Source organism: Dendrobium catenatum, unplaced genomic scaffold (assembly GCF_001605985.2).
Source record: "Dendrobium catenatum unplaced genomic scaffold, ASM160598v2 original_scaffold_27042, whole genome shotgun sequence".
Classification (NCBI taxonomy): domain Eukaryota; kingdom Viridiplantae; phylum Streptophyta; class Magnoliopsida; order Asparagales; family Orchidaceae; genus Dendrobium; species Dendrobium catenatum.
This window is the reverse complement of record NW_021345501.1, coordinates 1,030,258-1,044,800: the sequence shown is the minus strand read 5'-3', so window position 1 is coordinate 1,044,800 and position 14,543 is coordinate 1,030,258. Positions and strand designations below refer to the sequence as shown.

The 14,543-nt window shown below is 39.3% G+C and overlaps 1 protein-coding gene across 1 annotated transcript in view; it reads right to left on the bottom strand.

The window, feature by feature from the left end:
• Positions 1-14,543, bottom strand: part of LOC110112841 (structural maintenance of chromosomes protein 4) — a gene marked incomplete at its 3' end in the record, with an annotated part of 37,795 nt that overhangs the window by 13,168 nt on the left and 10,084 nt on the right. The window contains 2 exon segments of the mRNA XM_020845188.2: positions 887-1,031; positions 1,268-1,396. Coding sequence (XP_020700847.1) covers positions 887-1,031; positions 1,268-1,396 — 274 coding nt within the window.

Sequence of the window (14,543 nt, the reverse complement as noted above, 5' to 3'; positions counted from 1 at the left end):
CCTGGATGGAATTTTCTTCTCAGCTTTTCTCTTCAAGTGCAGGCTGAAACTTACCTTGGCCTTGGCCGAATTCCCTCTCTCTTATCCGTGGAATTTAATTCCTATTCTATTTCCCTAATTCACTTCACGGATGCAAGGCATTGAATTCCCTCAGCCTGCCTTGGATCCCGCCGCCCCTTCTCCTCCCTCTCTCCCAATTCTCCTCTCCACCTCCACTTCCCTATTGGATTTGATTTTCCACTCTTCTTACTTTTAAGTCCTTCTCCTCTAAACACCAAAACTGAAGTTTTCCCCCATAATTCCCTCTAGAAATCTGAAGGCAACTTGGAATTCGTTTCTCAGATTTTGGGAGACAAATCTGAACTGTTTCAGATTTCCTGAAGGATTTGTTTCAGATTATTACCATCTCCTACCCGTTCTACATCACATAAGGCCAATGACGAAAAGAATGATGATGATGATGAGCCATGACTTGAAATCATTTGATACAATACTTCTGTTCCAGAGCTAGATGTAGAGTTTATGCCCCACCATCCTAAATCACAATACAGCAAGAACAGCCTTGCATTTCCAAGAATGAAAAGTTGAGCAGGTCAATGGGTTGAATGAAAAACAACGTCTAAAATGCTAACGGGAGCCTAGATAGGGTATACGATGAACAAGATCATGTAGCACGGGACATAATGGTCAAATGTTAATGGAGATAACAGAGGGAATTGGATATCATAACTCAAACATGGGAAAAACAGTCAAACCTCGGTATAGTTAAATGACTAATAAAAATATAAGATGAAGAAAGGATAATAATAATCAAACACACAGGAGAAGATTAGAAGCATCGTAGTCCTTCATACTAAGAAAATCAATTATTGAAAAGCAGGGTAACCTTTAGAGCTCTCTATGATTTCTTCCAATATCTTTTCTTCATTCTGAAGAAGTTGCTGCAACTTTGGTATCTCTTCCTCAAGTTTTGGAATAAAAAATGATGATTCCTCGTTATCCTTCTTAATTTCATCAATTTTAGATGAGTCCTGACAGGCACGTAATTTAGTGAGTGCATTATGCTTTATTCTGTAACAAAAGATACGCAAACATGGAACTTAAAACAAAATCCCACTTCACTATTTGTTCAACAAGAGAAAAGAACAATAGCCATGAAAAATAAACCAAACTTTTGCACATTAAAAACAAAATTTAACTTTTGTAAGGACAAACATAACTTCAAGCAAAAGAATGACACCTAGACAAAACCACACGTTACACAAACCTTTTTGAGTTTGTCATCAGATTTCTTAATTTTTTGCTTCAGGTGATTACGATCTTCCTGGTATTTAACATCCTTCCTCTCAAACTTCTTGAATTCATCTTTGCAGATCCTCATTTCATTGTCAAGATCCTAATCCATCAAAGAAAATAGAGAAAGAAAAGAACATACAAGTAATTCATGTATCAAAAAGATAAACAGTAATCCAGCAGAAAAATACAGCCACAAAGACATAAGGGTAGAACTATATAAACTAATGTAGAGGTTCTAGCTGTATATGTTCTCTACCAAACCAACAAGCTACACGCGATAAATTGAACCCATATAAAAGTTTCATTATCAGTTTCTTGTTTTGATTTCAACCTGTATTTAATGTAACTAACATCAGCATCAACCTCAAACATTTATCCCACTAAGTGGGGTCGGCAACATGAATCCTTTTTTCTCTATTGTGTCCTTCTAAGAGTTAAATTCTCATTTAAATCTAATAAAAAAAAGTCATTTCTAATAATTCATAGCCAAGTCTTTTTAGGTCTACATATATTTTTCTTAACATAGGTCAAAGCTAATACATCTACTCTCTTAACCAGTTCTTCAAAAGGCTAATATTTTATGTGACCAAACCATCTAAAGCAACTCTCTCTAATCTTACCTGGAACTGGATCTACTCCAATATTTTCACGTATAAACTTGTTTCGCATTTTGTCTCTAAGAGTAAAGCCACTCATCCATCTGACCATCTCATCTCTGCAACACTTAGCTTGATTTTATGTTTCTTTTTAAATGGCCAGCATTCTGCGCCATAATGCATTGCCGGTCTAATCACCATCTTTTAGATTTTTCCCTTAAGTTTGAGGCTTACTTTTCTAACTTATGTAAGGAACACCGATGCATTCCTCCACTTCATCCATCAAACTTGAATTCTATTAATATTACCATTTATGCCACCATCATTTTGAACAATAGACTCGACATATCTAAAAGGTGTACTTTTTTTATGATTTGATCGCACAAAGTCACAATTCCCCACTAGATATATTACTACTAAAATTGAACTCCATATATTTGATTTTAGATCTACTCAAACAAAAACTCTTAGACTCTAAAGTTGGCCTCCATAATTTAAATTTTCCTTAACTCCCTCTCTAATCTTAACAATAAGAAGATCAACAAAAAGCATACCATGGTGCATCCTCTTGCATTACTTAAATTATCTGTGCTCCGAAAATTCGATAAGATAGCAAATTTTGAACAAAATTATTTAGCTAATTTACTAAGCAAGTCAAACACAACCAAGAGTTAGATCAATAGCTCTCTCTCTCTCTATATATATATATATATATATATATATATATATATATATATATAATACATGTGCTTATAAATAATCATTTATAAAGATACTTTTCTATTTTTATCATCCATTTTACTAAGCATAATAGGCAATATATGTTTAATGTTATATGGTGATTAAAAAGTGTTGTACAAGAAATATTATAAATTGTTCTCATAAAATCAAAGTAATTGATAGAAAAATTCTCAATGCATTACTTATTCATAACATTGACTTGTTATTTGTGTTCAAAAAGCGTTTGGCATAATATTAAGCAAGTCAAACACGTGATAGAGACCATCTACCAACTTCTGAAACAACATCAAGAAGGCAGCAATAGTTAACACACAGATCAAAGTTGTTTATGCATTCATTATCATTTATTGATTTTATTTTGGTCACGTGGACCACATTTTATGACATTTTTTAATGTAATTTCAATTAATCATGATAGTTTACTTCAATTAGGAATTTAGGATGGATTTATTACTTATTATATTGTTATTTTAAATTCTTCTAGAAGTTTTTTAATTTCAACTTTTGGAATAATCATGGATTGTAGATAAGGCAGGCTAATATTAACAGAGCTTTGAGACTAATATTTTCATCATTCAATCAAAGTTTATGAGATTTCTAGGTGTTGACACCCTTTTATGTCAACACATCGCCGATCGAGCCGGTTTGCACCCAATTGAGTTCCGTTGAAATCAAATCGGCCTCAAATCAAGTTTAATTAAACTTAAATTAAATCAATTCGATTTGATTCGATTATATAAAATTAACTCAATCGAATCAAATTAAACTCAAATCAACTCAAACCAATTATATCGAGTTTGGTTTGACTCAATTTGAGCCAAATTAACTCAATTGGAGCTTAAATCAACTTCCAAATCAAGTAATTGGGATCAACGATCATGATTGTCCCCAAATTTCAAACATGCTGTCACGACCCGGCCCGGATGCTCGATCTAACGAGGCGGGTACGAAAAGTCGGACGATAAAATTTCTTAAACATTATACTACATCATTCATGTTAAAGAGACACTAAAACACAAAATATATTTTACCTGCTGTCATTTGCACGCCGCCTTCTGTAAACATGTTCTTCTCTTTCAGCCATTTCTTTTCTTAAGAACTTACCTGAAACATTTAAACTCGTGGTTGAGTTTACTATGTAAACTCAGTGGGTATTTAATTAAAACAATTAATATGCATAAAAATATGTTGATTATATCCTTTCTTAATCTTAATTCTTTCATTTCATTGATTTATACTTCTTCGGATGTTTTCATTTAAAACAATTTAAAATATTCGTTATATTTAGTATCTCATTTATATTTCATTTTCCCATTTGATTTGCACAGGAGCATCGTCTCAAAGTACCAAAAGGTACAACCTTTTCCATTTCCATAGCATTTTCCTTTTCCTTTTTCGTACACGAGTACGGCGTCCCCAGCCAGTACCATCAGGGGGTGAACTCATGTCGTTTTCAATACCTTTTCCTTTATTCTCTTTTCTTTTCTTTTCTCATTTTTATCCGTATTGTTACCATTGCATACAACATATCTACATATATCTCTATAAATATTACTTATCATTTGCATATATGAATCATATACATATGTATGTTTTCTTTCTAAACTTTTACTTTTTATATCTTTGATATACTCATTATATATCCTTTTTCTTTTCCATAATTGTACTCATACATGTCATTGCTTATTTCTGTAAATCATTTCAAACAGTAGCAGAAATCATAAGTCTAACAATTTCATATATACTTCTTTCTAAATGAAAATAGAATTGAAATAAAGAAATTTAAACTTTTATAAATACCCACTTTGAAAATTTCAGGCCTTTGAAACCTTGAATCAATTTTCCTCCCTGTTGAATCCTCGTGGTTTTCAATTCTTACGACTTGATCTCCCCCTTCTTGAAACCAAATGGGAACTTCTCAAATTCCCAAAATCATTTCTCTCCCAAATTCCTTTTCTCTTCGCTTCAATATCTTCCTTATTCTCTTCTTCCCTTAATATTTCTCGTCTGTTTCTCTCGTTCTTCAAATCTCTCCCAAAATAATACTTTTGATCCCTCGCACGAACGCTCCGTCGCCCGCCCCTCTCTGTTTCGCGTGAAAGAGTCTGTAGTGACCCTCTGTTGGGTCGCGGCTAATAATAGAAGGCTGGCCGGTTCGGTTGAACCGGCCAAGCCTAAACCGGTTATTACACATGTGTCTTTGTCTTCCTGTCCAATCATGTTGTCTCCTCGATTTGAAGCAGATTTGAGCGGCTTCGACAAAGATTGAGTGGCAAGTACTCAAGTGTCGAGGGTTCTCTCATTTCTTCCATATGATACACTCGAGAGAGGGTGGGGACTTGATCTTCATGCTTCTGCATCCCACGTGCGTGCGTCCATCTAGAGAGAGCGAGAGACCGAGCAGGAGGGTTCCTCTTGCGTGCGTCTAGGGTGGAATCGAGCGAAGAGGAGCTAGCGGGAGATCTCTTGAGTGCATCTGGGGTTAAATTGAGCGAAGACGAGCACGCAGGAGATCTCGCGTGTGTGTCTGGGAGGAACCGAGCTGCTTCTCTATTTGTGCCTGGGAGCAAATCAACCGAGAGACGATAGCCTCCTTCCTCGCATGTAGGACTGGGAGATCGAGCGACTTCTTCCTCTAAGAAACAATTGATCAGGAAGAGTTAAGCGGATAGAGTGATCCATTCTCCTTCCTTTGTGCATCTGAACCGGTCATGCAGGAGTTCGTGTGGCCAGGGGGCTTTCTCCTGTAGATTATTGCGTGTGTCTCAACTGAACTAAGCTATAGAGGAACTAAGAAGGGCTCAAAAAAAAAGAACGAGCAGAGTTTGTGGAAGGAGTTGGTGTAGCTCTTCATCTCTTCATTTCAGCGGTCAAATAGAAGGAAGAAGAGCTTCTTCTTCCTAAAAAAATCAACTCTAGTGAGCTCATGAGCGGAGGCAGCTTCCAGAAACATTCAAACAACAGCTGGTTTGTGTTTTCAATCGTCTATACCTCTTCAAGGTATAGACGCAACAATCGAAAACACTGTACATTGGCTTCACTGAGGTAAAATGCTCCTAAACTTAGAAAACCCCAAAGTCTCTATAAGCCTTATGGATATGTTTTTGACGCTCCTCGAGCCGAAAACACCCGTATTTTATTTTCCAAAGCTGAAAACACCTATTGTCCTCTCTGCAAAGCGATGGAAATCCAGTGATTTCCACTTGTTTGCTCTCAAAAGAGAGCCCGAGGAGGACACCGAAGCACGTAGGGTTGTTGCCTCGTTGGATTTGTATTCAACGACCCCCAAATGCATGCAATAGCATTCATATTGCATTCCAAACATTCGCCTACGATCAAACCTTAAGCTACGCATCATCATTTGATCATAACTTGAGTGATGGGCAAACAACGCATCAGTTTCATATTTGTAGCATGCATCACTTCCTATGAAATCACAAGTTATGGCAAAATTAACTTAAAGATTTAAGATATTTGCATTGCTTAACAATCATGACATTCCATAAATTTGTTAAGTGTTCAAAAATGAGATTCAATTAATTTTGAAAGCTTATAAGCAATTGGGGTCTTTCATGAACTCTCGTGTTTAAGTTTCAAATCCCATGATAAATATAATTAGTTGAATTCGCTTTTGACATTTCTTCAAATTTAGAGAAGCAGAACAAATGATGAATAATTCCAATCCAAATGACCGCACACTTAATCATACTAAGTTGCATGGTTTAAGTTGCATCACTCAAACCTTAGAAAAATGCATGTTGTAGGTCATTTGCTAAGACCATTGTTTACCTAAAGTTTGCAAATTCAAAAGCATGCTCATTTAATTTTTAAATGCATGTAAAGCAAATGGTGGAGTACGCTATGACTTTTAAAAAGCCTATAGACTATATCCTACCATACATTGAAATTATCTAAGCATGTCAGTGCAATTTGTAAATTGAAAGGTTGAAGGCAATAACAAGTAGCTTAAGCATTTGATAAATACCTAAAATGGCGACCCACTTAATGTGTGTTCCTAATTTCTCTTAGATCATGCCCAAAATTGATCTTAAAACCTTGTTTAAATGTCTCTAAATGTTCACTCCTATTTAAAAATGAGTTTAAAACACTTTAAAAAAATAGGATCTCTTTCAAATGCCCTTCTCCCTCATGCCTGATATTTTGGGGTCTTCCAAGGCTTCAAACATTTCATTGCATAAATATTAGCACCCCTTAGGAGCTACCATCACCCTTCCTTAGGTATGATGTTTTGGATTTTCCTAAAGTCCTAAACACACTATACCATAAGCTCTTGAATCTTAGGGCCAAATACTTAAGTTCTTCTATTTCATGTATTGAATCCAAAATCAACAAATGATCATTCTCCCTAGGCGTAGGATTCCAATCTTAGCCTTTCACATTTGCCTAACTCAAATTAGGTAGATAACCATGCATGATTGAATACAAAATTCAATGATTGCTTCCTAATTTGTAGCCTCAAAATTATAAGTCACTCCTCTTTTCTACGGGCTCCAAAAGCACTAGAAGATTCTACACGTTAGCCCAAAAACTATATGTTTACTCTTTTATCTCAACCTCAAAGTCGTAGGAAATTCATACCCAATTCATTAGCTTTAAAAATTATGAATTTTATTTATTTTTTCTTAGCTCCAAAGCTAAAGAGAACTCTCTAACCTTTAATACAAAAGTTACAGGTTGAACATCTTCCTTCCATTCCTTAGCTTCAATAGTCATAGGAATTCCAAGCTTCAAAGGCCATAGGAACTCCTCCTAACCTTAGTCCAAAGACTAAGTATTAGCCCATTTCTCATTTGACCCAAAAGCTGAAGAGAACCCATGATTCCTTAGCCTAAAAGTCATGGGTAACCCACAACCTCAAAATTGTAGGGATTCTCATTAAATCTTAGCCTCAAAACTAGAGGTTTCATTATATTCTCTTTAGTTCCAAAGGTAAAGGGAATTTCACTCATCCCTTAGTATAAAAGCCATGTGATCCCTTCTACCTTTAGCTCCAAAGCTTTAGATATTTAATCACTTTCATCTATTTGATCCATAATCAAGTAGATGACTCCTCTACTTAGATCCAAATTTTAAGTATCCTATCACTTAACAAAAGCAATTGATCATCCTTTCATGACAATTGAAATACAAACTTCTAGATTTCTCTTTACTAGCCTCTTCTTATTGGAATTTACCTTATCCAATAAGGTGAATTTCACAAAGCCTTAAGCCAAACTCTAGACATATTTACATTACTCTATTAAGTAAAAATAAAAAATAAAAAATAAAAAATTAAAGAAAAAAATAAAAAATTAAAAAAAAAAAACTCTATTAAGTAAACATTTCTCTTATCCAAATACAAAGAAATCTAAAAAATACCTAAAACACACTTAGGTTCCTCTTGATATATGAAAAAGCATTCTACCACAAAAAGGTGGAATGCCTACATCATTGAATCTTAGAATTCCATGAATAGCATGTTTGGCTCAAAACAAGTAGTGGTTGTTTAACAGGTTCTTCATAACCCTCCAAAATATAAAACACTAAAAATCAAATAAAAATTTTAAATCATAAACAACTTGAAGTGGAATCGCCTCCGAATTAAAATTAAGCATCTTTATTCCACAATAAAAAGACATCATTTGTAACATGACATACCACACAACTGACATACACTTAAATACACAGCTCCTAAGCATACTAGCGTTAGGATTTTTCTTTTCTACATATGCAGTTGATGTGTTTGGTGTGACGTCTACTAAATTATCAACGTTGTGGGTATTTTGATAGGAAATACTTGAGTTCGCAAGTAACCCTAAGGGAAATACTTGAGTTCGCAAGCAAACTTATCTCTAATTGGTGAAAACAACGAGGGTAATGCAAAACCTGGGCGAAAACAACCCCAAAATGGTAGATTGTGAGAAGAGAAACAAAGCCAAAACAAATACCAAGCAAGATACAATTGATCCTCAATTCGAGAAGAGGATCGTTCTCTCCCAATCTCTAAACAATGTGCCTAGAGCCCAAGATGCCAAAGAAACTTCAAGAGAAACAAAACAAAGCATAAAACCTAACCCTAGAACAAATCCCCCTATTAATACAATTAGTTTCCTAATTCAATTCTCCCTCATTCAAAAATTACCTCTCTCCCTAGCTGCCCACAATCCTCCTTCCTCAATTGTTCCAAGTGGGCCCCACACATGGGCGGCTAATCAAAGGGGGCGGGGACCCCTTGTCCCGCCTCCTGAGCCGGCTCCTGGGCAAGTTCTGGGTGAACCGGCCTGTCAATACCTCCCTCCCAAAGAATCACCTTGTCCTCAAGGTGAAAATTAGGAAATTGTTGTTTCACCCTCTCGTATGGCTCAAACGTGGCATCGTAGTCAGGTAGATTCTTCCACTTAATCAGCACTTCTTTCGCTCAATCTTCTTTCTGGCGAATCCCCATCAACTCTAAGGGTTTCATAATCACCTCTAAATCTTCAGTAAGTGTGGTCGATAACTCTAAGCTGGCTGTGTAACGAGGTGTTGTACCAGTACTCCACCCATGATAGCCATTTGGCCCACCGCTTGGGTGTCTCCGAATAAAGCATCTCAAGTAGGTCTCCAAGCTCATATTGACCACCTATGTTTGGTCATCTGTCTGTGGGCGGTAAGCGGTGCTCCTCTTTAGAACTGCCCCATGTAGCCTGAACAACTCCCTCCAAAAATGACTAAGGAACACCTTATCTCTGTCCGGGACGATTGCCTCTGGTACCCCATGCAATCTGATCACATCTCTGATAAATGTTTAAGCCACTGTCACTGCGGTGTAAGGATACCGAAGGGGAATGAAATGAGCATACTTGCTCAATCTATCCACCACCACCAAGATCATTGTGAAACCTTCTGAACGGGGCAACCCATTTATGAAATCTATGGATATCTCCTCCCATACTCGTCCTGGTAACGCCAATAGTTGTAGTAGTCCCCCTGATGACATAACCAGATATTTGTTCCTCTGACAGATCTCACCCCTCACCACCATCTCTTCTACATCTCTATGTATTCCCTTCCAATAAAGCTCGGCCGCTAGTCTCTTGTAAGTCTTCTACACTCCTGAATGGCCCCCAACTGCACTTCCACAAAATTTTTAGAGTAAATTTGGGATGTGGATCAAAGTACGGGGCATCACAAATCTTCCCTGATACAACAATCTATCTCCCTCCAATGAGTATCATGGGTGGCTACCATCCTCTTTCAATAAATCTGAGATGATCCTTCACAAATCTTCATCTCTAGCACTTTCTTCTCGGATGGTCTCCCAGTCAAGTATCAAAGGAACGGATACTTCCACTGTCTGCAGCTCCCCCATACATCTGGGCAAAGCATCTACCGCCTTGTTCTCCACCTCTGGTCTATACTGAATCTCAAGATCATACCCTAGCAACTTGGACAATCACCTTTGATGCACATCCATCACCATCTGCTGTTCCAGCAAGTATTTCAAACTCCGCTGATCTGTCCTGACAATAAAATGTCTCCCCAATAGTTAGGGCCACCACTTCTAGATGGACAAAATAATGGTTATTAATTCTCTCTCATAAACTGATTTCAGCAGAGCTCTAGCAGTCAATACCTGGCTGAAATAGGCAATGGGCCTACGACTTTGCATAAGCACGCACCCAGCCCATACCCAAACGCATCTGTCTCCAAAATGAAGGTCAGAGTGAAATCTAGCAAAGCTAGGACCGGCGCCATAGTCATCGCCTTCTTCGAGCTCTCAAATGTTGATGTGGTCGCCTCCCCCCATAGGAACCCATCCTTTTTCAACTGCTCAGAGAGTGGCCAGGCTATGGAGCTGTACCCCTTAACGAACCTCCTGTATTAACCTGTTAGTCCTAGAAATCCCCTCAGCTCCTTCGAATTTTTCGACACTGACCACTTTAGCATTGTCTCAATTTTGGATTGATATGTTGTCACCCCTTCTTTTGATACCACATAGCTCAAGTACTCTACACTAGCTTGTGCAAAGCAGCATTTCTTCAAATTAGCCCTCAGCTGGTGCTCCTACAGTACCTCTAACACCCTTTTAAAATGCTCTCAGTGCTCCTCCTATGTCTTGTTGTAGACCAGGATGTCGTCAAAGAATATAAATACAAATCGTCTGAGATAAGGTTTGAAAACCTTATTCATAAAGGCCTGGAAAGTAGCGGGAGCATTGGTGAGGCCAAATAGCATCACCAGGAACTCGTAATGTCCTTCATAAGTTCTAAAGGACATCTTGGGTATATCCTCCTTCATCAGGATCTGATGGTAACCTAATTTCAAGTCTATCTTGCTGAAATTCACGGTCCCACTCAATTCATCTAACAGCTCGTTAATGACGGGTATGGGAAACTTGTCCAGTACAGTTTCCTTATTGAGTGCTCTGTAGTCCACACAAAAATGCCAGTTGTCATCCTTCTTTTTCACCAACAGAACGAGGCTAGAGAAAGGACTGATGCTGGGTCTGATGATCTCTGGCCTCCAACATCTCTCAAATCAACCTTTCGATTTCATCCTTCTGGAACTGAGGGTAGCGATAAGGTCGTACACTGATGGGCGATTTTGGAACTGCAGAATCAACGGCTGAATGGAGAGGGGTATGTCTCCTTCCTCCAATCTCGCTCCCTCCAAACTGTGCAGCACCACCAAATACCCTCCGCCCGCCAACTGAATGTCCATCACCATCATTTTAAGAGAACCCAGGGATTTGAAAAGCCCCGCATCTCCCTTAATCACCACCTTCCTCCTATCCACCATCAACTCCATCGTGAGTGCACCCCAATTCACTTTGGTGTCCCCCAAAGTTTTCAACCATTTCATCCTCAGGATGATGTCTACACTCCCAAGCTCTAGCGAAAGAAAGTCTTCCCTCACATGTATCCCCTGGATCATCAGTCGCACTCCTCTGCAAATCCCCTAACATTTCTTCACCTTTCATGTACCCATCATCACCCCATAATAGCCGATATCCACCAATCTCACTCTCAGTTGATCGATGACCTGGGTGAAAATGAAATTGTGAGTAGCCCCACTATCAATCAGCACCACCACCTCCATGTCCTTAATCTCTCTCTTCACCTTCATGGTATGATTCGTAGTGAACCCTACCACTAAATTCAGGGAAACCTCAGCTAGATCAAAGTGTAGCTTATCATTCATCTCTTCCTCTATCTCCTCCTCACCTCCCTCCTCAATTTCCTCGTCATCACAGACAATGAAAACCTCAAGAGTTCAGTCCTTGCACTGATGTCCTGGTGTGTGCTTTTCATCGCACCTAGCGTGCCCTTAGCCCTCTTCTCCAACATCTCTTTCTCTGTCAACCGCTTGAAATTTCCCCCACTCCATCCTCATGTCTTCTCCTTGGTGGCCTCACAACTCCCTCCTGTTGGAGGACCTTTAGGAGCTAGATGAGTGGTCGTCATCTTGTAAGTGCCCCTGGTGCTGCTACTCGTGGCTCTTCTCTCCAAATTTGGTTGATTTTCCACCAGTTGGACCAACCTCATGGCCTCCCCCAAGTCATGAGGCATCAGAACCTTCACTGCTGCTCAGATCTCCGCCTTCAGCCCTTTCATGAAATTTCCCTCCAATATTGTATCTGAGAGTCGCTCCACCATGCTAGCTAGGTGCTCAAACTGCTGTCGGTAGTCTGCTACCGATCCCTCCTGTGTCAGCGCAAAGAACTGCTCATAGAAATCTCCTCCCCGCTCGGTTTGGAAACGTTCTATTATGTAGTCTTCGAATTCCCTCCAGTTCCTAATAGGCCTCCTCTGGTCTCTCCACTGAAACCACGACAGGGCTTTTACATCCAAGCACAATCCTGCTGCTGTCAGCTTCTCCTCCTCCGTCAGACCATTGACGGCAAAGTATCGCTCTACCTTGTAAATCCACTCATATGCATCTTCTCCTTCGAATATGGGCATCTTCAACTTCCTCACCTTCTGGTCGCCACCATTTCCCCTAATTTTTCCATAATTTCCCCTCTCCCAAGTGCTAGGTCCACCCCATGTTTCTCGATCTTCCCTTGCTCTGCCATAGCCCAAACCCCCTTAGAAATCCCCCCTTCTTTCTTCAAAATCAACACCTCGACGACCAAAGTATCCCTAATGGCATTCCCCATATCCACCTCCTCTTTCTTCCCTCTTGACAGGCTCCATATGGGATCTTCTTCCCTCTCCTTCCATGATTTCCACCTCATCTTCCTCCCTACGAATTTCAGAATTTTATTTTTTCCTTCCCTACCTTTTGCCACTGAAACCGCCGTTTGATTTTGAATTTCTAACATTTTTTTCATCATATCACGAAGATCGACAACTTGTCCCTCCATTGAAGAAATCCTTTCCTCCACCGTCGTTTTGATTTGATTCATCTCCCCTTCAAGTCTTTCCTCCAAGGCATCCACTTTTTTGGCCGCCAACACAATCTGAAGTTTGTAGGTTCACAAAATCAAGATTTTGGGGTCAAAATTCAACAACTTTTTCTTGTTTTTAGCAAAAAACTACTGTTGTAATTTGCCGAAAACAGTCCTCCACCGGTCTCAAGACTTGCTCAGATACCAATTTGATAGGAAATACTTGAGTTCGCAAGTAACACTAATGGAAATACTTGAGTTCGCAAGCAAACCTATCTCTAATTGTTGAAAACAGCAAGAGTAATGCAAAATCTGGGCGAAAATAGCCCCAAATGGTAGATTGCTAGAAGAGAAACAAAGCCAAAACAAATACCAAGCAAGATACAATTGATCCTCAATTCGAGAGGAGGATCGTTGTCTCCCAAATCTCTAAACAAGGTGCCTAGAGCCCAAGACGCCAAAGAAACTTCAAGAGAAACAAAACAGAAGCATAAAACCTAACCCTAGAACAAATCCCTTTATTAATACAATTAGTTTCCTAATTCAATTCTCCCTCATTCAAAAATTCCCTCTCTCCCTAACCACCCAATCCTCCTTCCTCAATTGTTCCAAGTGGGCCCCACACGTGGGCAGCAAATCAAAGGGGGCGGACCGTTCTGCCTTCTATAGCATTAAGTCGGCCGCTGGGCCGGCTCCTGAGCCGATACAGGGTGAACCGGTCTATCATATTTATCCTTAAGTGGTTATGATAGAGATATATATATTTTTTGCAAGTGGTCATATCCAAAATGGGGTAAATAAAAGACATGATTATCAAATGTTATTTGCTTGCAGTAGGTGCTTAAAATCCCCCAAGGAAGAATGGCCAATTGGATAGAAAAAAGACTTGGAACTTTAAGTGTTAGGCAACTCTAAGATGTTTTCTTTTACTTATATTTACATGCTTCCAAATCCCCCTGTTTTGCGAGTTTGAGTCTTTTCATTTTTTAAATATATTTTATGACTTAAAAAGCGTTGTAGACAAGTGGGATACAGTACCAAGTAGGGGTGTCAATTATTAACCCAGCCCAAATAACATGACTTAAACCCGAACCAAAAAATCCGAGTTCAGGTCAACCCATTTAACAAACGAGTTGGGTTCGGGTTCCAAATTTTGACATGTTTGAGATAACCTAAATTTGACCTGTCTCGTCCGAACTCGCCACTCCCACCCACAGTTCCATACAAGCCGCACCATCGGCGATGAAAGTGGCAGACCCTACCCACACCGCGTTGCGAGTTGCATGTGGCAGACCCACGTGTTCAGCCTGTTGCTCGCACCACGTCCTGTCAATGCGTCATGCTCGCATGTCAGGGTCGCCCAGCTCACTCGTGGTCTGCCCTCACCTCGCCCCCACACCCCGCATCGTACTCACCTACTCTGTACTCGCTCTCCCGGGCCTACGTGTTGGGTCGACCTAGATTTGGGGCAGGTCAGGTTCGGGTTTAAATTTTTGACCAATTTATATAATCGGGTTAGGTTCTTGTTGGATCAATAG